The sequence below is a fragment of the Protomyctophum bolini genome, assembly GCF_963924005.1.
Source record: "Protomyctophum bolini genome assembly, chromosome: 2".
In the NCBI taxonomy this organism is placed as follows: domain Eukaryota; kingdom Metazoa; phylum Chordata; class Actinopteri; order Myctophiformes; family Myctophidae; genus Protomyctophum; species Protomyctophum bolini.
This window is the reverse complement of record NC_137863.1, coordinates 38,007,353-38,034,327: the sequence shown is the minus strand read 5'-3', so window position 1 is coordinate 38,034,327 and position 26,975 is coordinate 38,007,353. Positions and strand designations below refer to the sequence as shown.

Here is a 26,975-nt window from a genome sequence, read left to right as displayed (position 1 = left end):
TTTAGTTTGTTTGTTTAAGAGGAAGTTTGTGGACGGTAACCAAAAGCAGAATGTGGGAGGGGCTGGCGCCCCTCAAAAAAAAAATATTTTCTCTCTCTCTCTCTCTCTCTCTCTCTCTCTCTCTCTCTCGGTAGGTAAGTAGTAGGTAGGTAGGTAGGTATAGGTAGGTAGATATAGGTAGGTAGATAGCTAGCTAGGTAGGTAGGTATAGGTAGGTAAGTAGGTAGATAGGTGTAGGTAGGTAGGTAGGTAGGTAGTAGGTATAGGTAGGTATAGGTACTGTAGGTAGGTGTAGTAGGTAGGTAGGTAGGTAGGTAGTAGGTTTAGGTAGGTATAGGTAGGTGTAGGTAGGTAGGTATAGGTACTATGAGATGAGAGTATGAGAATTTCATAAGGTTGTACCATGTTTAAAAAAAAAACATGCAGGCAATAGGAGTCTGGTCCCATGACTGCTGGAGCCATTTATAGTTTGTATTTATTTGGTATACACTGATCTGCTGGTTTGTGCTTGCACTTCAAATATAAGAGGCCACTGTAATTAAAGAGTGAATATCATATCAGTATTGCATCATCACTGTCCTTTTGCTTAGATTACTTTTGACATGCCAAAAGGTATAGTGAAACAATGAAAATTAAAATAAATATCTCTTCTCTCTCTCTCTCTCTCTCTCTCTCTCTCTCTCTCTCTCTCTCTCTCTCTCTCTCTCTCTCTCTCTCTCCACTGGGTTAACGGCAGGAGGATGAGTTAACACAACGTCAACAAAGAGAGAAGTATATGACCAAGCTGTCCGTCTGATGACAAAAGATTACAAAAGAAAGGAGAGAGAAGTATGACACAGAAGTGGTCAATGTTATCCTCAACTTGATATTGACATCTGTTGTCCAGATCATATCTCACAGCAGGGCTGTAGGGCTGAATCATTCAGGCCGCGGTAGTCAAGTCATACACCCAGCCAGGCCACCCTATCCCTATTCCCACACACTTGTTGCGAATGCAGTGATTGCGAATTCAGTGAGCACTTACTATGAGACCTAGCAGATCATGTCTGTCTGTCTGTCTGTCTGTGTGTGTGTCCGTGTATCCCCCCTTTGTGCCCATATATGGAGCTGAGTGATTAGTTTGTGATTGATGCAAATCATGCAACACACTCCATATTTGGACGTAGGCCATGCTTTGGGGACTCCTTATATGGTTATGGCTAAGTTAAAAACTTAACTTAAAAATAACTTAACTTAAAAAAATAATAACTTAAAAATAAATCTTTAAAAAACCCAAATATGTACGAGCTGCGTTCGCTTCCCGCGTTTGCGCCTCTTACTGGTATATACGTTTGGATTACAACAAACATGGCTCTGTGAGATATTCCTGTTTTTAATCCCGTGAGCATTTTTTATATGAAATATGTATTTGTTTATTTTTATACTATATATACACAAAAGTGTCAAATGTAAAAATGTAATATAATAAATGAATTAATTCTAAAGATGAGAGAAGCTTACCTCATCATGACATGAGGGATGCTCTCTGAAATACAATGCTGATTGATGGTTCTTGGATACTATTGAGTGTTCATAACACTTTTAAGAACAGGAATAAACTTGCACTTTACACCCACAGAAATAAGCCTGCCAGTATACAAATCTATACAAACAAAGGGGGTTATTATTCAATCGACGAAGACGAAGGCCTTCTCTTCAATGCAACACATAATACATTAACAATAGGGCCAGATGACCTTAAATGTATGTCAGTAGGCCTGTGTGTGTGGTATGAACTTCCCATCGCTAGTTGCTTTCCCAAGTTTCCCTAGACGCAATTAGTCATAGACCTGCAGTATGATGTGAGATGTGCGTAACAGAGCATGCATGCGTCGCGTGCGTGCTCGTCATAATACTGTAGCCGGCTATAGGTAGCCTTTGTCTATATCTTAAGGCTCTGGCCTGCCCTAAGGGAATCTGCAAGTCCACCACACCCCGAGATGAATAAACTGCTTTGAAACCTTAGAACACCGGAGCCGCACCTATTTAGCCTACATTTTGCAATGCAGACAAGACGGGTAGCGGCAGCCTATCTCTGTAGCTGACTTTGCTCATCATAACTTAAGAAACGCGTGTAACTAACTCTTCTATAGCCTAAATAAGGTAACAGCGACATGGATTTATTTTAACAACTTTTAATCAACAATCCACAGGTGAGTTCCAATGAAGTGAGTTCTGATGAAAAAACGGTGGATTGTAAACAATTAAGTGTAATGCTTTATCAGCGTGTCGTCCACAGTAACAGTCTTTGTATTGAGTTGTGCTTTCATGTGAAATGTACCCATTCTGCAAACTGTTAATAAATACTTCAATCAATCAATTAAATCGATCCGCCAATGCCGCACCGTCACATAAATGTAGGCTAGAGGAATACCAATAGGGTAGGCCTAATAATTCTGTAGCCTGCTACAGTTATAACAGTAACTGCAGTTACACAGTGAATGTCCACGTGGTTTTCTGTCTATGTAATCGTTCATCTCCCACTCAATCCAGATAAATATCACAAATTAAATAATAATAATAATAATAATAATAATAATAATAATAATAATAATAATAATATATATAACACATAATCGTTAGACTTAGTGGACAGTAAGGATCGCTATAGCCTATAGCCTACTATATACTCTTCTGCCGCGGACATTTTTGATTCAAAGCATATACTCCCTTACTTAATAAATGATATAGGTATCCTATAGGCTATACTTGTAGGCTAAATATGGATTTATTATTTTATTTTCGACAAGAAGTTGCTTGTCGAAAATAAAAGAATAAATCCTTGTTTGAAGCAACACCATAGGATCTTGAAACTGTGAAGTAGTCAGAACACAGCCAGTCAGAGCTGATATTTAGTTTATCCAAAAATAAACATCAGATAAATCAATCAAACCCATAGTTTGTATAGATTTGTATACTGGCAGGATTCTTTCTGTGGGTGTAAAGTGCAAGTTTCTTCCTGTTCTTAATAGGTGTTATGAACACTCCAATACACCCGAGAGCCACCAGCATTGTATTTCAGAGAGCATCCCTCTGTCATGATGAGGTATGCTATACTGTAGGCTTCTCTCATCTTTAGAAGGAATTATTTTATTATATTACATTTTTACATTTCTGACACTTTCTATATATAGTATCAAAATAAACAAATACATATTTTATATAAAAAAAAATGCTCAAGGGATTAAAAACAGGAATATCCCAATATCAATATATTATTGATATATTTCCCAGCCCTATATAATTCAGTATAGAATGTTTGATGTTCCTTTTTTTAATTGAATGTTTGGTCTGTCTTACAGATGTCACAAGCCCAAGAGCATCTTTCAGTGTGTTCTCTGTCTCACCATAATTGTGCTCTGCATAGTTTATCTGTCACATATATCTGTCACGACTGTCAGGTGAATACCAGTCCAATTTACTTACTTACTGTTTGTTATTTCCTGCTGGTTTGTCACTTCAAAAATCTGTAAAGACTGTAAAGACGAAACAGAAGTGGCGAGGTGGCTTTATCGCTTACTCATGAGTCATGACAGCTCTTCTGTTGGCCCAGACTGTATGATGAAGCGTTTGGAAATCGTGGAGGCAACAGTCTGGTAACGCGAGACTACTTCAAAACTAACATGATAGTGCCTTACATCTGTATCTGTCTTTGTTTTCTTTCATGCCTACAGTGGTGCTGCTATGGCACCTGCATGCATTTCAACCTTGGGGATTTTTCTTTTTTTCTCTGCTATACGGTACCTACCATACCTATCCACTTCACAGAGAAGGCTTCCACTTTTAACGTTCAGCTCCATGCTGTATAGTCCTCACTTCAGACCATGATTTCCATCGTCCTGCTTCTTGTCTTTCTTTGAATCTCAGATCTGTCCGAAATTTCATATTCCATCCTGATTGGCTAACATTGGCTTTCAAAATTTGCAGGATTGGCCCATTTTGAACAAAAAGCCTCAAATCATGAACGCAGCGTGCAATTTACGTGAAATCTTTCACAGACATTCCTACTAGGCTATGGAATATATCCCACCCTTTTCACATTTTCCTGTTATATGCCTCAAATCATCAAAATGCCTCAAATCATCCAATTGCCATTTTACACATTTTCGCATAATTAGCAATCACTAGTGTCTTTACAGTTTTAGCTTGATTCTTCTTGTGATACTGTTGGAGCTCCGGGTCTTTTTAAATGGTTTTTGGTCTTAAAGCTGTAGGAAATACTTGCCATATTGCTTTGCATATTGTGCTGCTGCTGGCGTTCCATGTGACAGAGGGGTCAAAGTTGAACAAAGGTTGAAATAGGTCAACAATACAAAGTACGCTAGTTTGGGGGATTCATTTATTTTTATTGCATGGCCCCAAGACCCCAACCAAATTACCAGAACTACCTAATATTCACCAAAACCAGACCAGAACTCCCACCATGGGACTCTGGCAATCAATTAATACCTTTGCAGTTTGCAAACACTATATTAATGGCAAGTATAATTACTACAGCTTTAAGTCCAAAAATCAGAACTAACCCTTTAAGTCTGATGACTGCACCTCTTGCTTTTGACAGTCTATTCAAGTCGTTCATGCCACCTCCCTCTTTACAAACTGTGACTCCCAAGTCACAAACTGTGACTCCCAAGTAAGTGAACTGCCTTGCAAATTGCAATGCAATCATTGTTTTTGTCTTTTGTATGTTAATCCTGAGTCCTATACTTGCCTGGCTTCTTCGTCCATTTGTGTTGTTTTATTTTGAATTTGCTGTTTTGTGGAGGAGAGCAATGCAATGTCTGTCTGCGAAGTCTAGGCCATCAAATTTTGATGTCAGCTTCTATCAAATTCCATTCTCTCCCTGTCTGACTCATGTCCTTCTCATTACCCAGTCCATCATGATCAAGAACAAGAACTCTGACATAATACATACTTGTTTGATGCTGGTTTTAATGTTAAACCACTCACATAATATTTCTCCCTGGTCTTCTACTGCACATGGAAGTCTTCATAAAACGTTCTGACCATTCTCACAATCTTCTCTGGGATTCTGTACCTCTTCATAATCATCCACAGGCTTTCGTGATGGACAGAATCGAAAACCATTTCGAAATCTACAAAATTCATGTATAGTGTTGCTTGCCACTCGTTAACTTGTTCAATACTAAGTATAATATATATATAATAATAAGAAATAAGATAAAAAATTAAACTATTATTAGGGTAGGTTTACTCTAATAATCTGTCTAACACAGCATACAAAAGAAATACACTTAACATAATCACGAATGGTTGCAGCTTTGGTTTTCAAGCAACCATTTTTTCAGATTGTATTTAAAAGAGGAAAATTTAGCACATTCCCTTATATGCAGAGGAAGTCCATTCCATTTTACACAGCCCTGTACTGAGAGGACATTTTGGTCTATTCCAATGATGTTTCGCAGTATGAAGACTTGCTTTGTTTTTTCCCTATCCGTTCTGTAACCTGCTTGTTCCATTCTCAGCCCGCAGTCTATTCCATTTCTTATGCAGTCCACTATAATTCTGCCAAGTATCGTTCCTACTACAGAGAGTATGTTTATGCCTCTCCAGCATTCTTTTAGGTTTCCTTTCTTTGCTAGTTTGATGATAAACCCTTTCTTCCAGTCTGTTGGGATCTGCTCATGTTTCCATATTTCCCCTTTATTTTTAATAATTTGGCCGTGATGGAGTCAATTCCTCCTGGTGCCCTGCCATTTTGTAGTCTTTTTGTTGCTTCTTTGACTTCGCCTAGTGTTGGTTCGTTTACTGTGATCTCTTCATTTCCGTCATTGAAATTGCATTCCTCATCTTCAGTTATTGGGTCTGTCCATCTCAACTTAATTGCATCTCTTCCACTTCCACTTTTTTATTTATTTTCCTCTCCACTATTGAGGCTGTACCATCCTTGTCCAGTACTGCTGTACTCTGTCTGGATCTCTCGTTGCACAGTGTCTTTATGCGTCCATATAGTGTCTTCATGTGTTGTTTTCTTGCGATATCTTCTGCTTCACCTTTAATGTTCTCTAGTATCCATTTCCTTTTGTCTGCTTTTAACTTCTTTTCACACCTTTGTTCTTCTCTGCATACTTCTCTTTTAGCTGCTTTCTTGATTCTTTCGGAATGTGTGCCCAGGATCTTCTATTTATTCCTTCTTTTTGTTCTACGAGGCTCCATGATTCTTCACTGATCCATGGCTTCTTCTTTTTCCGTGGTCTACCCAAGACAGCCTCAGCTACTTCTATGTACACCTTCTCCATTACTTGGAAGTCACATACCAATTCATTTCCTACACCTTCGCCTTGCTCTTCATGTTCCAATATTAAAGATGTATCTTTTTTCTCAGCTATTTTGTAGGGTTTATTCCTATGGATAAATGTCCAATGACCCCTGGAGAGAAGCTGAGAGACCATATAGATGACACCCTTGATCTTTGGTAAGATGTTTAGATTCAAGATGCAAGAGGGTTTTATTCATATACGTACTGTAAATTGTAGCCTTGTGAAACAAGCCATGCATGTGACACATTATGTCAGGAGCCCATATTGTTTCTATAGCACCAGACGGATTACAAGTAGGCCTACATCCACCAAACATGAGTATTACTGTACACCCCCTGGACATGACACTAGTATAAGTTGCAGGGACTGTCCACCCACTCATACAGTTAGAAGTAGTGAAATGTTGGTGTGGCATGTTTCACAACAATACAATATAATACAAGATAATAATCATAATACAGTTTCTGTACAAATATGATCAAAATAGACTATTCTAGCGACGTATTATGTTGGATAACTGCTTTAATCACTTTCAACCCTGCATCTCTATTTTGGGCATGTATAGGTAAAGTGAACAATTTTCAAAAGTCTCAAAATTATTAATATGATATTCTTTATTTTCATTTTTCCGATCGGCTAATTATTTGTAATTAGCCGCCTAATTATTCGATCTACGTTCTCACAGATGTGTACCTTGTAGATCAGAATTTTATCGCCGTGCCATTGTATGCGAAATTGGGTCAAAATGTGAGACTGGTTGAACCAGTTTTGCAACCAGTTTTCGGTAAGGAAAGGGGCTCACCTGACTTGTGACTTGTGCTAATCAAATTTCATTTCAGCATGAGTTCACCCCATAGCAGAGTTAACAAACTCTATAATGCGTAATTGTGCATGCAATCTTTGACACTATAGACACACGCACACCAGACACCTGTTTAGCCAGTTCACACTATTGAACTACTCTGCATTCCTGTAAATGTCAATATTTGTAACTCTGAGCTGAATGAAAGACATTTGTCTTCACATTGTTGTTTGGGTTCAAAGGCTTGCCAGCCACCTCATTTTCTTCTCTTTTCTGGCCAATGTATGAATAGTAAGTAGTAAATTGTATTAGTGCCCCTTTCACAGACAAAAAGTCACAAAGCAGAAGAACGTGTCAATGATAAAATTAAAAGACAGAATAAAACGATTGGCAATGAGCAATTTTGGGCGGCAGAAACCATTTTGGGCAGCGGTGGCCTAAGGGTTAGAAGAGCGCCCTTGTTTTGCCGAAAGGTTTCCGGTTCGATTCTCCGGACGGTTAGGAATAATCTGTGTCGGGAAGTGATTGCCCTTGAGCAAGGCACTGAACCTCCGAGCTGCTTAGTGTCCTGTCTGTGGGTTTCTATGTGCAGGGCGTTGCTGAAAATGAGCGCTTGTGCTCAGCTACTACCCTGGGTAAATAAAGGGCCCAGGGGGGGGGGGAAAGGAAAAAAAGAACCAGTCGTCCAATAGACATTTTAAACACTGGACATCTCACAGGACATGTCACAGCACAAAGATATGTATTCACAACAGCTATGTAAAAGCCTGTTTGAACACGAGTCATGAACAGGTCCTGGCATACAAAGGAAATTCCCTAAATGTAATAGTTTAGGTTTAGGATAGTAACCGGAAATAGAGGGGGAACCTGAGAAGTCTAGGCACCTGAATGTTAAATTGTCTATTTCTTTGAATAAATGTATGCTTTGGAAGATTGTCTGAATTTGAAATAAGGTCAAGTAGTCATGATTTGAAAATGCTTGAACATTTGATATTTAAAGCCTAATACAACCATGCAGTCATTATGGCATAAACAAGTTGAATGATAAATTATGGTCTGATAATGCTGTTCAAGTCATGTATATTTTATTACAATACATAATTAATAACATAATTTCCCAAAACATACATTTATTCTTTACTTGCCCAATTCACATTGAGGTGCCCACAATGTTGTGACCACTTTAGGTATTAGTTTTCATAGATAGCAGACAGTGCTGGGTTACACCACATTTGGCAACCCATCAGATTCATACTGTAACACACTGAAGTCCTGATTGTTTATTCCTGCATTTCTCTTTTACCCTTTACAGCAGTATAGTCTATATACGGGTATAAGGTGAGATGTTGTGCACCGAAGCAGCCTGACATGTCCATTGCAGGCGCGCCGCTCTACCAAATTAATTTGGCATTACGGCTTATGTGTGCTTTAAGAATCTGCTATGCCCTTTCCCAAATGTGTGTGGACAAAATAGCAATTTTGGGGAAAGCGTGCCAACACGGCACACCCACAGCCACACCTCCAGCCGCAATTAACGAAGTTCACCTTCACCTAGTCTTGCCAAATGTTTGCAGAGTTCAAGTGGTTAAATTAACACTCAGGATTTAGCGGTTTTAGGGGACCAGGCTAGTATCTTCATTATTAGGAGAACTACCTGTTCATTCAAAACGTTTGAGTCCCCTAGCTGAGACCATAGAATGGTACTACAACCCCCTTTTTGCAATCCAAGGCTCATGTTCACTTTCACATGCGGTCTTCTCTTATGCACCTGTTGCTTTTGTAGGTGTACAAATTGGCATTGCTTGCATTTTATTTTAAATGTACCGGTAGGCCTACAATGAATAAAAAATAATTAATCAATTAATTAACTTTATACTACAGTTGTTCCATAATTATGTATCTTTTGCTTTGAAACTTACAACAGTTGTCTCCCACATCAGGTCCAGAGATGATGTTCAGACATGCACATACTGGAGAGCGGCTGTCATATGGGAGGGAATGTTCAACCCATATTATTATGACAAGATGCACTCTAAGAATAATTCTGCAGTGGCACTCACTGTCTTTGCTGTGGGCAGGTTTGTTACACACATGAACACAACCTAATCTGGGGCGAACATTAGCAAAAATCTACAAGTCCCACAATGTGAGCTTGTAGACCTGTGTATAAATATTTGGTATATATACTATGTTATACAGTAGGGTTAAAGTGGTTAAAGGAGCATTCAGTGTTGGAAAAAACCCTGGTCCGCCCCGGTAACAATAATGTGCACATGCACATGCTCTACAGTGGGGGGACCCTCTAGCCAAAAAGGGAGGAACTGTCAGCACACTCTATAGTAGGGAGGATTATCCAAAAAAGGAAAAGAATATGATATAATTATGATATATGATATTTGAATTAAGTGAAATCACTGAATATACCTTTAAACACTTGGACAGAGAACACATGCGGTATGGTAGCATAAATAAAGTTGATATTTACAATGGCAACAGCAAAATTGACAATTTCCCATAACTATTCAAATAAAGAAAATATTGCAGTGATGACCAAATCCAATGTTATTGTAGGCCTACATACTGTAATACAAGGCGCCAACAAAACTGAGAACGGGTGGGAGGATTTTCATCAAACTTGATGTGAATGATCAGTATTCAGTAGGCTTCCCACAAGGAGTCAATTTACTTTTGGGTCAGAAAGGTCAAATGTTATAATCACAAATCACAATCAATGTTGAAGTCAACTGAGACAGGATGCATGAACTTTAGGTGCATTTGTTCAATGATTTATTTTGCTTATTTGTATTGCACTTTGGAACTTTATTACTCTTATAACGTTTTGCCTCAATTTCCTTCCAAGGTATCTAGATGCCTACCTGGAGTCTTTCCTTAACTCCTCAGAACAACATTTCATGATTGGCTTACCGGTAACATATTATGTATTTACGGATGCACCTGAAAAGGTACCAGACATCAAGCTTGCTCCGGAGCGAACCCTGAAGATTATCAAGGTGGACAAGCACTCTCGGTGGCAGGACATCTCCATGATGCGCATGAAGACAATATCAGATATCATTGAGTCGGACATTCGTCACCATTGTACCCACGTCTTCTGCTTTGATGTGGACCAGGTGTTTGCAGGAAGATTTGGTTCAGAGGCGTTGGGGGATTCTGTGGCTTTACTCCATGCTTACTACTACCGCCTTCCAAAGAGCTTGTACACCTATGACCATAACCGAAAGTCCAGGGCCCACATGGAAATTGGAGATGGAGATTTCTATTACCATGCTGCTGTGTTTGGGGGTTCGTGGAAGAACGTGAAGTCCATCACTGATGCCTGCTACCAGGGCATCATGGAAGACAAAAAGAACAATGTGGAAGCTCTGTGGCACGATGAGAGTCACCTCAACAAGTACCTGTGGTTGCACAAACCCAGCAAGGTGCTCTCTCCTGAGTATTGCTGGGCCTCCGAAATTGGACAACGGGATGACATATTTATCACCCGCCTTCTCTGGGCAGAGAAACATTATGACATACTCAGAAAATCATAATGTGACGACTAGCAGGACCACACATTGTACGTAGGAGTAGGAACACAGTAGACTGCATTGTTTTGTCCTAAGGCAACATTACTGTATAGGTTGAAAGCTTTAGCATTGTTAGATTGTGATCTCAGGCAGCTTTGTTAGTGCTGTTATCAGGGGTTTACTAGCACACGCTGCGAGTGTTTTTAGGATACAATGGCTGCATGTCTCGAATACAAATCTATGAAAATCTCAGGAAAATATATGCAAATATCTATTTTAGCCCATTCCCTTTATAGTATTTGTATGCCTTCAAAAGGAAATGCTGAAAACAAATGTGTTCCACGCTGCATAACAATTGTCTACTGGGCCGTCCACACTAAAGCACTATAATTATATCTATAAAGGTATTGTTTAAATTACAATGTCCACAACTTCACTTATATAAAAGGATTAGTTATTGGTTCCCAATAGTGTGTGTGTGTGTGTGTGTGTGTGTGTGTGTGTGTGTGTGTGTGTGTGTGTGTGTGTGTGTGTGTGTGTGTGTGTGTGTGTGTGTGTGTGTGTGTGTGTGTGTGTGTGTGTGTGTGCGTGTGTGTGTGTGTGTGTGTGTGTGTGTGTTCTACCTACCCGTAGAAATGTAATTTTAAGTATCAAACATGCAAATTACTGTTGAAAAACCTTTTCAAACAAGTATTCATGTTGTACTGTTCTGTTGAATTTAATTTATTTAACATTTCAAGAGGCCTGTTCACTTGCGCACAAATGAGCTGTATTTTCAATATTTTAAATTAATTACTGAGATGTTTGCTGAGATGTTGCATTTCCCGTTAGAACACAAAGAAACAATAATTGCTTTGATGGTAGCCTGCAGCAACTGCTGGGTTTCAGTGACTGTGAGGCTCTGGTTTTATTATGTGACTTGCATGTTAAGGTTTCACTGTTGGATCTGAAATACTTGCTATTTTGCTATATGCTTATTTTATCTCTAGATAGACCTACTAAGGTCTATCTAATGTATTTATCTTGTATTTGTGGATTTGTTTGATGTGTACAGTAAATATTTCTACTGAGGTGGTGGTGAGAATTGACTCTTCAAGCCATTACAATGCAGGTGCAAATCGTTAGAACACTAGAGACAAGACAAGGACAGCTCAGTACCTTTATTGCCAAGTTCCATAATCCATACAAAGGCTCAGGCTCTCTCGGCCCACAGCCGTATGTAAACTGAAAATAAGAAACTCACCAAGTGACAATAACACAGTCACAGTATCGGCATAAACAAGTCGAGTCAAGTCAACTGCATCTGAGCTCTGTTTGCCATCAGTGCTGTTAACCGACAGGGTGCTGGTGGAAATTGGGTTAAAGGAGAAGATAGATAGATAATCTGATATGATGATGGCATAGTTTTCTATGCATTTTTGGGGGTTATTACGCTAAGCGGCGCGTGCAGGGATGCCCCCCCATTAGGCCCATATATTCATCCTGCCCACCCTAGTGGGCCAGGCTACAACCGGCCCAGCTAGCCCGACACCTTGTGGTCTAAGGAAGCAAACAACTTTACATAGTTTGGTATGGTCTATTCATTCTGTTTTGTAATTCAATCTCCGGTACCTTTCAACATACATTAGAATGTTATATATTCTATAGCGTAACGTTATGCCAGACATGTTATATAATTGAATCAGCTGAGAAACGGCTTATGAAAACCTTTTATATTTTGCATTATTTTGTTAATTTGTTTTTGGGTAGGGCTATAGTTTATAATGTAAGGATTAGCTTATTAAACTTTCATTTCGTGGGTGGCAGTCTGGCAGAGACAGATGAATAGGATGAGAGACAGGCGAGGTTCATGATGGATGGTCTCATTCATTGTCACCTGTCATCTGCTCCCCTCTTCATTTTATTCCCCTTCCTCCATCCATCCATCCATCCATCCGACCAATCAATCCATCCATCCATCCATCCATCCATCCATCCATCCATCCATCCATCCATCCATCCATCCAGGGGTGTAGTGGGGGGGTATGTGGGGGAGCGCCATCCTTCCACAAAAAAAAGCCTAAAATATGTTTTTTGACTTTTATGGATACAATCAAGCATTGTAAACCCTGTTTCTATTTCTAAATAGGCTATACACGTCTGCATGTTTTTATAGTGCATTGCGCACGTGCGCAAATGTGCGTGCACGTGTCTTTGGGACGTCCCCCCACTTCTAAAAGTAGCACTACAAGACTGCATCCATCCAGATCCATCCATCCATCCAGAGGTTTTTATGATACAATGGGAGCATGTCTCGAACAGGAGCAGCACTGCTGGCCTTTTTTATTCTCAGGTAAATCTATGCAAATAGCTTTCTTAGCCCATTACCTTAATAGTATTTGTATGCCTTCAAGATGAAATGCTGAAAAAAATGTGTTCCCCGCTGCATAACAATTTTGTCTACTGGGCCGTCCACACTAAGCACTAATTATATGATATATAAAGATATTGTAGGAGCCATCTTACTTGATTTCACATGTGTGACTAAATGGCGCCCCCACTGGTTGCCTTGGAAAATGGCACCATGGTTCCCCTTAATTAAGCCACAGGCCCACAGCTGTGAGTGGAAAGACGCCAGTAGTTAGTAGAGATAGAGATTTCAACAGCTCGCACGCATCGCACAGTACCGCGCAGTTTGAATTGAAAGAAAGAAATACTTTATTATTTGTTTATTTGAACCCTGCGCTCGTCTGTTTTTTGAGACCTTTATTTAGTATTTAGTCTGGACGGAGCCTGTTCTTGTTTTGTTTCCCCCCGTTTCTATTTTGAAAGCTTTACACTCACTCACACACAACAAACTCCTGCCATAGATCAACCTTAGTTGCAGTCATCGTCAATCAGCATCGACAACAAGTGAGTAAACAACAAGACGCCCAAGTCTTGTGAGCGTGTTGAACAAATTGGCCCTACAGATATTGTTGTAATGGATGGACCTTACATTGTCCACACACCTCACTTGCTCCTCCTGCTTGCTCCTCCCCAAGATGATTGGGTTTTATAGTTTAGTTTCTATGAAGCCCATGTCTAAAATACTTTAAAACATACATACATTGTAATCTGCTTATAACACTGTATAATTATAGTTTTAGCACTTATAAATACTCGAAATGTTTTACAACAACAATAATAATAATAATACATTGTAAAGTATTTTATAATGACCTACAAGGTCAAGTATCATAAGACTTTGCTGGTCACTCACAGATGTTGAGGGTCATGTCAACGTCTGGCTTTCCCCCGTGATGTCATGTGGCAGCCAAGTCTATTGACTTATAGAGGGTATGTGGTATGTGCATGGCTGCATGCATAAAGTGACTGGAAAATCTAGTGGCAAAGTGAGGCGAGAAGTGAATTTAACGTCGTTTAATGCAATCAGATAGGATGTACAGTATGTCAAGGCCAGAAAGTAGTTTTTTGCCACTGTAGGCATTTCTGCATAACTTCCTCCGTATGATGATGTCACGTGCATACCCTCTATTCATGCCTCCCACTGACGTCATGTGGCAGCCAAGTCTATGAACTTTGTGCATGCTTCACACAAGCGTGATTTGTTTTTTTACACAGAATATAATATTGTATGTTTTTGAGGGCCACTAGCCCCTCCTATCCGCAGCTTTGTGTGCATGTGAATTTCATCGATGATTTGATTGTCTGATCGCCCCATAGCGATGATTTGATTGGCTGAGCAAAGGGCAGAAATTTGAAGATGCCAATTGCGATTGGCCGGAATGTGATGATGATGTACGATGATAAGAGCGCCCCTCACTTCACACAAGTGTGATTGTTTTGTTTATGAAGAAAATAATGTTGAGAAAAATGAAATAAATAAAATGAAATGTCAATGTTTAATATGTCCTTATTGAGATATTAAGGTTGCACAGTTTCCCTTCTATCATACAATATGTGCGAGGGAACAGACGGAACGGGGAACACAGATGTACCTAGTGATTGCCGGGCCAATTAGGCAGTTGCTAAAAATTCTATCCCTACCATTCATGCAACCTTTTTTGTGTTGGGAACTTGAGGTTTGCTCTTGTGGCCATCATTCCTGATAGTTTGGGTACAGTACCATGGGCCTTCCTTCTCGTACACTGCATGCTGTGGAAACAGCGTTACTGGCTCTGGAGGTACAATGGCTGTCTCAGTTTAGTCCCCAGCTCCTCCAGGGTTTGTTTAGATCGAAGTCTCCTAGAGCAAGACACTGGACCCCAGACTGCTCCCAATGTTTGGTGATGGAACACACAATGTGAAATGCAGTATGTAGTGTACGCAGACCCGAACCTCCAAGGTTTCTGGACATCCCACGTGCCGCCTTGGGATCGTACATCCGTGATTGTCGGCTTAAGTCTGACCTCAGACCATTTTCATTGTTTATCCCAAACAAAACTGCATGAGCTCTTTCAGGAAACTCGCCATGGCTGAGGAGTCTCTCAAATATAAATTATAGGTTTTTAATATAAATATGTGTGTTCAATAAAGTTTACACCTCGTTACTGTCTGTGCTGCTGAGAGAGTCTGAGGGAGCCAGGTGGTCCGAGTGTCCCTGTGGGGAAGTCAGGTTCAGATAGCCCATCTCTGCAGACCAGGACAGAGGAGAGGAGGTGGCCTCTGCCTGCTTGATCTTGCTGCTCTGAATGATGTCCAATAATCCTCTCATGTCGGAGTACCCCGGCATCTTCCCGCTAGAGACCGGATCAAAAACATTTGATGTTAGCTGTTTTGCCACATACTACCAGCCCTGACGACAAAAAAGTATAGTCATTTGTATTTTAAAACGTTTAAAATGTGGACGCCAGAGAATTCAAACCTACCTGGAACTTTGCAGAGGGCTAGATGTGAGGAAAACACTCTTTGATGCTTCCTGCAGACAAAGAGGAATATTAATAGCTAAAGTAATTTAGCTATTTTTCAATAGCTAAATTATAACATAATGTTTAAAACACCAAGGGGTTCCTGACAGGACAAATGCTACCACTACACCTCCGCTTTCTGACTGACAGAATGCTTTCCCGTTTAAATCATCTATGAGTTAGGATAGGCAGAGACTAAAAATTATGAATCTGTTGGTCATAATGCCAAAAGGTCACCTTTTTATCAGTTTTTTTGAATGTCGGTCAACAGATATATGCACCAGAAAACAATGTAAGGGAGACTAATCCACAAAAGGCGAATAAAGTCTGCCCAACTACAAATGAACCGATTCTACCCCATAGGCATACAATGTTTCAATACCTCTGCAGTGTGCAGCAGTTGGATATTTCGCAGACTGCGTTCCAGCGATGCAAGCCGATTAGACAGCTGAAGCGTTTTATTCTCCAACATCTTGTTTTCCTTCTCCAGGAAATCCACCCTAGAGATGAAAATGTGAAACATCACACTGTCATTGTAGACGGTCATATGAACACAGACCGGTCAAATGTGCAGAAAATGTAGAAAATCATGATTGATCACTAATAAATGCCTTTGTGTTTCACATTTATAGGCGGGTAAGGACAGAGTGGAGAGGAAGCATAGGACCAGTACCTGCGTTTAGACAGAGAAGCTGCTGAAACGCTCTCTTTCTTGATGTCCTCCTCCTCACTAAGCCTTTTCAGTAAGTCCCTCTTGTCAAACAACAGCTTGTCACTCGCCGCTGTGATGTTTGCAATCATCTCTTTCTCCTGGATAGATGGAATGGACGGAGATCATAATTAGAGTTCTCTATCGGGTGTTTTATTGGGTGATTATTAATAATTGTTCAACACAATGCAGTGCATGACTATAACAAGATAAAGAAGTCTAGATTCACCTTTGCTAAGGAATGGACATACAAAGACACGTTCCTCTCCAAGTCCTTAATCCTGTCGTCACGGCATTGGGTTTCATCCTCAAGCTTCTGTTTGGCTCGATGGAGTTTGGCCTTTAGCTTTTCATTCATCTCATGGTACTTGCTGTTAGAAACAGAGCATCAAAATCTACACTTTCTCTCTTTCTGAATGATGGAGAATGAAAATAATATAGCATTAGATAATAATATCATATAGTATTGGTACTTTACGTTCTCTCTGAGTCTAGACATCGCAGGGCTTCACATATCTCTTCTTTAAGACTCTCACACTCATCCTGAGTGGCCAGCAGGCACGTTTCTGCTTCTTGATTGTCGGTGCACACCTGTTGCCCAAAATTAGACATTGTAAGTAAGGCATATAGTTTCTCTCTACGTGATATGTATGTCACAGGAGTGGCATGTCCACATGCTTCTACAGTTGTGGAATCTGTTAACTGAATATTGTCTATTGTCACTTAAGTAAGCCTTGGGAACTAATCGTTCCCGAGCCCTGTGACCTATAGGTCAGGAACCTACTTCCTGTTTCCTTAGCACGAGGCAGCTTGATGTCCAAGTAGGCATGAGTACCATGTAGACGGGCATTGGGTACCTTTTTGTTTCTGCCCAGTTGCAGCCTCAACTTCCCATTCTCAGGGTGGACACTCTAACCACAAGGCCAGTGAGCTGGTCTATTGTCTCTTAGAGACTCCCTTTTGTCGTTGAAAAGTCAATTAATTCAGACCTATGGTGTGGCGTGAGATCAGCTTTCCTAAATGTGGGATGCATTCCCTGCCAGACCATGTGCTTACTTTGTCATGTAGTGTCTGTGGGTCTTTGGCCTGTGTCACGGCGGAGGCCTCCAACTTACTGAAGAAGTTCACCTCCTGTTGCAAATCTGTCTCTCTCTGCGTCCACAGGCTTCTGACAAACACACAGTACAGTACATACAGAATATATATTGTGCAATCCTTACATGTGGCATTTAAAGGCCTGAAACATTATGGTGATAGAATAATATCCTACGTTTGCTCATGGGAGACATTTTCATTGGTCCATGCAGTGAGATGATGCATGTCGCCATGTGAGTTCTGGAGCTGCTGCTGCAACCTCTGAACCTGAGAGGAGAAAGACATGGTTTTGACTTTAATATTTGAACCACATGAACCGTAACATCCCTTTTCTGGGCAGTTCATAATAGGCGAACAACGCCGAACATTCTGAGAAAATTGTAGCTCTACAGGCTCACATGTCACGCTGCAAAGTGTTGTGAGCTTGTAGATCTCCATACACGGGGCATAAATGGACACAAACCCCACACACACAGATATTCCCCAGATTTCTAGATATAGATGACCATGTCTTAACCATTGTCTTTTTACCCTTGCATGGTGTGTTTTCTCAAACCCATGTGCGGAAAAATAACATTTAATTAGTAGCATTGATTTGTTATTGCTAATTCATTGATTGTCACTCACTTCTGTCTCCATGGACACTAGACATTCAGCCTGAAGGTTGAACTTTCCCTGTAAATCTCTGAATGCCTGTTTGCTCTGGGTCAACTCAGCTGCCTGGAGCTAGAAACACAATATTAAGTAAACAAAAGTTGCATACAAGGCCGCTGGGCCGCAAGACAAATTTCAGTGCGAACTGACAAAGTACTATCATATCATAAACATTTCAGATCACATCTATCACACACATCTATCTATAAATGCACCAAGTCTCTGTACGTCTGTTTATGTTTATGTATGTTTAGAGTGCTAGTTTTCACCACCTGTCCACAGGAGACTTTTCAAAACATACAGTAACACTACAGTAACATACAGTTCCCAACGCTAGAGGCTCCAAAGGGCACCTCTCTAGTAAGTTAAATGTTTAATAATACACTTAATCTTTTTTAATAGTTAGTTATTCTACACGGAGTGCAGACATGAAACTGTACAGTAAAAACCTACTTTTAGTTCATTGGCCTGGTCTCCCTGGGCCTGTACAGTTAGGAGCTGCTGGTTAGCTTGTAGTCGCTGCTTCTGCAGCGCAGCTTCCATTCGGCTCACTTCCTTCTGAAGTGCTACCACCTGAGACGCAATATGTCATGAATACAATAAATTCAAAAATGTAGTTGGCAAATGTGTTGTCACTGAATGTTTAAAATACAATATGCAAAGTGATTTAGTTATATAATGGAAGAATTGTCCCTATTGGCAACAACACACCCAAGCAAAACATCACATCCCCAAAGTTCAATACTTTGACCTTGTTTATTCTACCTTTACATGCTCAGAATAGGCCAAATAGTAGAAAACAAAAAACAAAGCTGCTTACCATAATTATGCCATCATGGTTAATGGCAAAGCCATACGTTTTGGCGTAGTTATGGATTCGGATCAAGATTAATTAATTGACAATCAACAATGTCAGGCTATTATCATCTCAAATATAGCAAGAAGCAAGATTCATGCAAATTGGTTCCAGCAGCTTAGACTAGTGTAATGGTACTCTCTGTGTGTTTAAAGGCCCTTCTATGCCTTATGTACCGTAAATCTCCAATGTCTTAATTAACAGGCATGATATCCGCCAATTTGAAGAAGACTAATATTTAAAGATTATTAATTTATCAATTTGAATCAAATAGAAATTAGGGCAATAATAAATAAATTGATTAGTTTGACTGTTGCACCCATGTCAGCAATAGCCTATCATCTATGCAATCAAATAATACTAATGTTCCCAGTACAACCTTGGAATATTTGATACTGGTAAGTAATTTGAGTAATATGGTGACAGAGGGTTAAATGCAGTGAAACTTACTTTAGCTAGTAGATTTGCCTGAGATTCATCCTGAGTCTGTACGGGTAGGAGCTGCTGCTGACCAGCCTGTTGCTCCTTCTGCAGGCATACCACCTGGGACAAACGCATAGAAACGTGATCTCAACCTTGAGCGTACAAAATTACATAAACATACACCTACACCTGTCCACAACCATGGAGACTGGGGTTCAATTCTTCTACAGTGGCTCCGGATTGTCCGGGCCAGAGCCATAGAGTATAGACAGAGTTGCAACATTGATGGGGGCAGAAAACAGCCCGGTCACGTGGTTCATGTACGTACTTGCGCGAACCCATAGACTCCAATGCATTCCGTAAAGTTCCTGTTCACCAATAGAAGTCTATGTAGAAGAACCGCAATTGGACTGGCCCCATGAAGTGAACGGAGTTGTCGCAACTCTGTCTCACTCTATTGCTCTGGTCCGGGTTTTCCAATGAACACAAATGGGTGGGCATGGCGATCTCTGTCGCTGCGATGGTGATTCCTACAGGTTGGCCGGGCGCCTGTTCAGCAGGGAGTGGAACTGTGAGGGATATTGAGTTCCTCCACATACATTACTCCCTCAGGTGGGTGGACAGACTGGACACGGTGTGGTTGTTTACACCCTCCCCCGACTAGCAGTTGGCAGTGACGGGGAATATAAACATGAAAAATATATAGAGGTGATGACTTACTTTTTTTTTTTTTTCATAATTTTTATCCCACGATTTTGCAACCCATTTTTTTCACCCAGTGTAATCCAGGGCGCTACACTTCCTCTGCTAACCTGGGGGGGGGGGGGCTACGCACTGACCTCATGCTTCCTTCTATGCATGAGGAGCCCAAGCTGCTTCTTTTCACCTGACCGGTGGGAGTTTCCCCAGCCGGAAGTAGCGTGTGGAAGGAACACGTTATTCCGACCAGTTCCTTTCCCCTCCATCAGGCGCCGGTAGTTTTAGAGACCAGGATTACTGCATGTTTTTTGTGAGGGTACCTACCCTAGGGGACGCAGGGAGAACATGCAAACTCCACACAGAAAGGCCTTTTCGCCAAGCCCACCTTGGGTATGGGCACTGATGACGCAGAGGAGAGAACGCGCCAGCGGGAATCGAACCCAGGACCTTCTAGCTGTGAGGCGACAGCACTACCGACTGTGCCACCGTGCCCCCGAGGTGATGACTTACAGTCATGCAAAGCGCATTTGGAACACAACCTGGATATTGTGAGTCCTTGTATTACTATCGTTATGCAGCATTACTGTTCTCACCAATAAAAGGCAATAACACTACTAAACTATCAGGTTTTCACTCACTGCTTTCTCCATTTCTGCAAGGCATTTGGTCTGAGCAATGAGTTCCTCCTTTAAATCCCTGCAGGTTTGGTTGCTTTGGGTCAACTCAGCTCTTTGGGACTACAAACACACAATAAGAACAGTGGTTATGAAGGGTTAAGGGCCGTCCACACCAAGCACTATAACTATGAGCAGCTCTTTTGAGCATGCACTTTATGTAAATGTTTTTGTTGTTGTTGTCCTGTTATCTGACTTTTTATTTTTATTGTTTTCTTCTCTATTCTTATGACTTTATTTTGAAAATTATTGAAGCTTGTACGGAAAATAACGGAATCTAATGTTGAAATGAATGTTGACACTTGACAGAAGTATTCCTGGTATGTACTATGTATACTGTAGATGGATTTGTCAGCTGTGACTAATTGGGTTGACTGGATGTGAAAAAAATTGGTGTGTGTGTGTGTGTTGGGTGCCTTGCACGAAAGTAGTAGGCTATCTTTCCGTGTCAGCTCCCCCTGCTGGTCACCTACCGTTTCTTGACAGGACCTTTTCTCTGCATCCAGGGCTCGTACCCTGGTCCTCAGGGCTCTGATCTCCTGGTCCAGGCGGTCGTTTAGCTCTTTGGCTTTTCGTAGTTCCACCATGTCTACAGGATAACGGATAAAATACAAGTTTGTTTGTGTGTGTGTGTGTGTGTGTGTGTGTGTGTGTGTGTGTGTGTGTGTGTGTGTGTGTGTGTGTGTGTGTGTGTGTGTGTGTGTGTGTGTGTGTGTGTGTGTGTGTGTGTGTGTGTACATTGAACTTGCTTACATGTGTGTTGCTTTAATGGAAAACCTTACCATGTTTCTTCAGTTTTTCCACTTCTTGTCTGAGCTTCTCTACCTCCTGCTCGGCTCCCTGCAACTCAGGCTCTGAAAACATGTGTGCAGGAGTTAGAGTTAGGGATGATAGCTTGTGCCCTATGATGTTTTTGAGCAGTGTCATAATGTAATACTTTGCTTCCATATTGCTTAGTTTAAAGCAGACTGCAACAGTGAAATGGTTTTATTTTGGTTACCTACTTTATATACTGTAGTCAAACATGGAATATTCAATATTTGTGTGTGTGTGTGTGTGTGTGTGTGTGTGTGTGCGTGTTGAGTCTGCTGCCCCTTCTTATGAAGTTGAGGAAGGTTTTATACATCACATTTTTGCATGCGTTTAGAAAACATGCATAAAGCTACAGAACCAAAATCTCTCACCGTAAGCTCTTTGGGTCAAGTGGGCAGATTCTAGCTCATCTGTCAAACGGCGGATCTCTTTGTGGGCCATGGCCAGTCGACGGGATCCCTCGTCGACATCCCTCTCCAGACGGGCACACTCCTGATCCAAACTGACCGCAGACCGCTGCATGGCCTCTGCCTGAAGACGGCAACAACCACACCAAATGAGACAGTCAGTCGGCCTGAAGGATAACTGTGAGTTGAATTGCATGTTGGCTGTTGCATGAACTGCCATGCAAGCAGGGTTGGATTTGGGAAATAATTTATAGTCTGTCTGATATGTTTGACATTCACGTTTGATGAAAAAAAAAGAAATAACCAGACCCTGGCATCTCTACTTTTTGGCAAATTTTGGAGAAAATAAAATCAACAATAACAAAAAGAATAGAAAATCTACAAGCTCACAACATGTGGAATGGCTATTTTTACAATTTGCCATAATGAAGAATAGGTTTCAAGTGGTTGAGAAAACCCTGCATGCAAGTGTACATGTACAGTAAGCACATGAGAACACTTGAACACTGCCTTGTTACTGATGCTGTAATCTCTCAAAACAGATTAAGAAGAAACAAACAAACAAAAGGGTTCCCGGATTGCTGATGCTGTAAAAGGCAACTCATAAATGCCCCAGGACTCAGGCTAAGAATTCCATTTACCAGGGCTGTTAATAATAGAAAGAGAAACACAGCAGAGGAGATGCTGTTATAGAACACATGCAAAGAGGACCTCACATTCATGCTTTCACATGAGTTCTAGACGGAAAGGAATGCCAGTAAATGTGGCTGTTAAAAATAATGTATACCCTCACAAAAAAGGTCCACAGCATGAATCAGGCTTTACGCTCTCAGTGAAAACTTTTGTTTCAGTGCCACTTTCATTCAGTTTGCTGCCCCCCTCTTGTTTCGCATGCAGTAAGGTTACCCAATCGATGGACATACTGGAATAAAGGTGGTTTTGCTCTGAGCAGCTTTGTGCAGTCCAAAGAGTTTCTTCCATTGGCTCTGGGCAGGCTGTGGTGCCACCATGTGGGGAGACTGTGGGATAGGTTTAGACAGTGGTGGTATGTTTCCCTGTTGAGATGGGTGAAATGAGCAGTTATCACATTATGAGTTGCTGCAGCAGTACATGGAGAAGGTGCTCTCTTCAAGACACATAAATGGACAATTCTCTCGTACAATGAAAAGCATTGAAGCATGCTCAGTCCTCACCACTTGGCCAGGCATGCTATTGGATTTTACATAATGCAGGAGCCAGGAAGTACATATTTTAACAAAAGAACAACATGTCTGAAATGGCTTTAAGTAGCTGCAATCCAACCGGAAGAGCTATGACCAGCACTTTCAACAAATATACAATATTATCATAGTGCTAAAACTAACTCAAATAAAACCATGTTCTGGTAGCACAGGGAGCTGATGCAGTGGCAGTGCTCAGGGAGTTCCACTTACCTGGCCTGGATGCTCTTTAAGAGCTTTGGCCTCGGCCTCCAGCTGCTTAACTGGTGGATTGACTCCATGACCCTTGGGTCTGTCACTTTCCAGGGAGGCTCTCTCCACAAGCAGGTAAGCTACCTGTTCACTGGGGCTGCAATGGATGATCTCTGCCAGACCTTGCTGGTACAGCATCTCAGCCACCTCACTTATCTGGGCATCTGGGCAAGTAGAGTAGACAAGTAGAGGAGTTATTTACGTAAGGCAAAAGCGAGTATAAAGTAACTCATCCTCTATGCCGCAATGTAGCCTAGACTAAGAGTTTGCAATAGCAGGGAAGAGATCAGAGAGTTGTCAGTTCAATCCTAGCTGCGGATATCTATGGCGTGGGGTTTTTTTACGTGGAGAAAACAAATGCCACAAGGCCAGTGTTTCCACTTGCACACAGATAAGAGATAACTCAACATTGCATGCATGATGATGATGAACCCCAACTATTTGAGTGACGGTGACCCCATGAGTTATCATATTGTAACACCACCTTCAGGACAAAATATCAACTTATCAAAGAAGATATCTCACAATCTTGGGCCTATTTTGAGATGGGTGTTTGGGTGTATAAGGAGAAGCAAAGGGCTGCCAGCAGATAAGAGAGGCTTATTGTCAGTATCAGCCAGGTTGCGGGACTCGGGAGTCTATCCCCGTTTCACAATGTGCTAGACCCGAGTGTTTTACCAACTGAGCTACCTGGACACTCTTAGCGAGGCTCTTACAATTAAGACACTTACAATTAACGTTTTTGCTCCAATGTATACATTTGATCAGAGACGCCAAAACGGACGTTATTTGTGTTGTCACCTTAAGGCAGCCACTATTGTACAATATTCCCATTATTTACATGAACAGTAAATAAGCAGACCTTTATTTTGAGTTCCGATGGTATAAGAATGTTGAAAAAATAAAGGTTTGCCTGGACTGAGGCAAACCACTAAATTGTCATAAAAGTTATATCAGGACAAAAGTTAATGTTTTGACCAACCTTGCAGGAACGTGATGCGATGTAGCTGTAACCTCAGCTGGTCATTTTCATCCTGGATCTCCTGTGCCAAAGCATCCTTTTCTGCTGTGAACGTACGGATTTGCTCCAGGGACTTACGCACCTGAAAGACACAGGTAACCTGTCAACTCACTCAGGCCATACTGGTAACACACACACATTCACTCATTGTTGTGCTTGCTACTCGCTCCCTCACCTCACTCCTTAACTCATGTACTGAAGAACTGCAGAGAGAATCACAACTGTGGCATAGAAGTTGAACAGTGGTTCTATGCCAAACAGTGGCATAGAACAGTGGTTCTATGCCATGCCAAGCCCACCAGAACCACTTGAACCCTAGCATTCGCATTCTGCGTATTTCATAACGGCTAAACATTCTGTGAAAATAGCAGATATACAAGCTCACAACGTGTTGCAACACGTGAGATTTCAGATCGGCTATTTTCAGCAAAGCGATATATAGTGAAAGACTCCTGCGGAATCAGGGTCATCAAAATATGGCAAATAGCCTATAGAGAGTCTATATTTATGCCACTGTGGCATCCGGTAATCATTATAATCAAATCAAATCACGTTTATTTATAAAGCATATTTGTATATATTTCGTTGTACCAATGTGCTATAGGCCTACATAACATTTCATCAGCACAATGTCAACAAATACAAACAAAGGCCTAATAAGAACAGAGGCATATTAAAGTGATCATTAAGACAATGAGATAAGAGGGGAAAAACACATCAGGAGGATTTGAAACAGCTAGGCTGCATTTAAAAAGCTTCAACTTTAAAAACACATATGTGATTCTATCATTGATCACTTACCTCAGTCATCTCCACAATGTGTTGCGAGTGCTGTGAGTCCAGATCACGACTCACAGTGACCAACTGTTTCTCTCTGTGTTGGAGGGTATGCCACAGGAAGCACAACTGACCCTTCAGGGGGGTACTAGGAGCAAGTCCTCTCTCCTGGAGCCAGCTGGCAACCTGGTCCAGCTCCTCCTCCTCCAAGGCATTGCCATTGATTGATTGAAAATGTTATTAGAGTAAGTATACAGTTCGAGGGAAACACAGGTCAATGCAAGGCCTGCTAAAAGGATTGAAATGTACCCAGAAAAGTACAATGGCTTGTTTACATTGGGGTCCGACTCCTCAGAGACACAGCATTATAGTATTGATTGGTGGAGGCAGAGTAGCCAATTGTTTATACTGAAATGAGACGTTTTAATTGATTGATTGGTTGATTGATTGAAATTGTATTCACAGTTTGTAGGGGTAGGCTTACAGTTCAAACGAAATTAGGCTAGAGCATTTAATTATAATCTGTCATACCGTTTTCTTTTCATAGGGGAAGAGGTATAGTTTTACATTAGAATCGGTTTCCAATACAGCAGGTAGGCTACATTTCTAATATCGGCTAGTGATTTCATTTGGACAAATTGACCTTAGACCAGGTTGGATAATCGACGCGGATGGTGCGCGCCGAGTTTTAACGTGCGCGCGCGCGTGTGTGTGTGTGTGTGTGCGTGGGGGGTAGCCTACACTGCAGTGAGTGAGTGGCGTGTTTGTGGTCTGGTCATGAGTGAATTTATAAAGCGAGCGGCGCCGCGTAACATCAAAGCGTTTAGGGAAACGTGACAAACCCCACAGCTGTGTGGTGAGCTTTGGCACCGCAGTGTAGCCTACTGTATGGATAACGTAAACACACGTTCTTCTATCCTGAGATTCCTGATCTAAACTCGACTGCGTGTCCGAGACGGACACTGAAAATAGGAGTCTACTTTGGCTTTTAACATTGTCTGTAGCTGGTCTTAAAACCCATAAAGCAACTTAAGTTGAAGCGAATGCTTTGCCTTTTCTCCCGTCTGGCTGGCTGCTCTAGCAAACAACTGCTCATCAACTCTGCAGCCCACTGGGACTAATCTGGGACTGAGACAGCTGTGCATGCTTCTTCATGCAGCTGCTGCGTCTCTTATCAACGAAACATACATTCAACTTGTAGTTGGTGCAGTTCCCAGTGCGAATAAGCTGCCTATAGACCGTATAGGCCTACGTATAAACAACTTTTAGGAAATGGAGGGAAATTTAATAATCTGTTGCCTACCTCTTGTTGCTCCATCTTGAACCCCGAAAAATGTTTTTCACTATGTTTTCAGTAACAATCCCCGGACCCGACGCAAGTCATTGGGTGTGTTTCAACAGCACATTTCACGAAAAAATAAATAATTATTCGCATCGTATATCAGAACAAGATTAATGACTCTCTGAGTCGAACAACACACGGACAAGGCTGAGTGGAGCGCTCACGTCTGTCCTTCATGATTGTTAACGGTACAAGACAAAGAGTAGAGTAGGCAGCGGGCAGCAGCTCTGGAGAATGGAATGAAGACACAGACATACTGCTGTGCTGCTGCTTCACTTCACTGGCCAAAAAAGGAAAACGTTTTGACCAGTGAGACATCTCATTTGAGCTGATTTTCGTAAGAACTTTTCAAACGGTTGCATCATTTTAGTGCACTGATAAGACAAAACACTTGGTTTAAATAACGGTCTGAGTGAGTATTTAAGAGGCCAGCATGGAGTTAGTTAGGTTAGGTCCCAACTCCATGCTCTTACAGACCAGCCTATTTGTGGCTAT

The 26,975-nt window shown here is 41.2% G+C and overlaps 2 protein-coding genes across 10 annotated transcripts; one reads left to right on the top strand and one right to left on the bottom strand.

Annotated features, from left to right (window-relative positions):
* Nucleotides 1-1,871: 1,871 nt before the first annotated feature.
* Nucleotides 1,872-10,931, top strand: LOC308322434 (alpha-1,3-galactosyltransferase 2-like). 6 transcript variants are annotated; one of them, XM_080773706.1, is made up of 7 exons: nucleotides 1,872-2,192; nucleotides 3,012-3,085; nucleotides 3,342-3,440; nucleotides 6,141-6,284; nucleotides 6,386-6,475; nucleotides 9,063-9,200; nucleotides 9,983-10,931. In XM_080773706.1, exons 2-7 carry the CDS (start codon nucleotides 3,078-3,080, stop codon nucleotides 10,671-10,673), a joined length of 1,170 nt encoding a protein of 389 aa, XP_080629832.1. In that variant the 5' UTR covers nucleotides 1,872-2,192; nucleotides 3,012-3,077; the 3' UTR covers nucleotides 10,674-10,931. The 6 variants fall into 6 exon arrangements, with proteins under 6 accessions (XP_080629832.1, XP_080629833.1, XP_080629834.1 ...); XM_080773707.1 differs by having other exon boundaries at nucleotides 1,872-2,207; XM_080773708.1 differs by lacking the exon at nucleotides 6,141-6,284 and adding an exon at nucleotides 4,601-4,672 and having other exon boundaries at nucleotides 1,875-2,192.
* Nucleotides 10,932-13,711: 2,780 nt separating this feature from the next.
* Nucleotides 13,712-26,649, bottom strand: LOC308336328 (coiled-coil domain-containing protein 30). Of its 4 annotated transcripts, none has more exons than XM_080793669.1 (20): nucleotides 26,442-26,649; nucleotides 25,163-25,342; nucleotides 24,323-24,443; nucleotides 23,302-23,504; nucleotides 22,792-22,923; nucleotides 21,833-21,992; nucleotides 21,431-21,502; nucleotides 21,122-21,237; nucleotides 20,613-20,711; nucleotides 19,303-19,395; nucleotides 18,450-18,569; nucleotides 17,970-18,068; nucleotides 17,518-17,609; nucleotides 17,304-17,415; nucleotides 16,726-16,838; nucleotides 16,477-16,618; nucleotides 16,212-16,348; nucleotides 15,921-16,038; nucleotides 15,500-15,549; nucleotides 13,712-15,370 (listed from the first exon to the last, which is right to left on the bottom strand). In XM_080793669.1, exons 1-20 carry the CDS (start codon nucleotides 26,454-26,456, stop codon nucleotides 15,169-15,171), a joined length of 2,376 nt encoding a protein of 791 aa, XP_080649795.1. In that variant the 5' UTR covers nucleotides 26,457-26,649; the 3' UTR covers nucleotides 13,712-15,168. The 4 variants fall into 4 exon arrangements, with proteins under 4 accessions (XP_080649795.1, XP_080649796.1, XP_080649797.1 ...); XM_080793670.1 differs by having other exon boundaries at nucleotides 17,304-17,412; XM_080793671.1 differs by having other exon boundaries at nucleotides 22,792-22,887.
* Nucleotides 26,650-26,975: the final 326 nt, after the last annotated feature.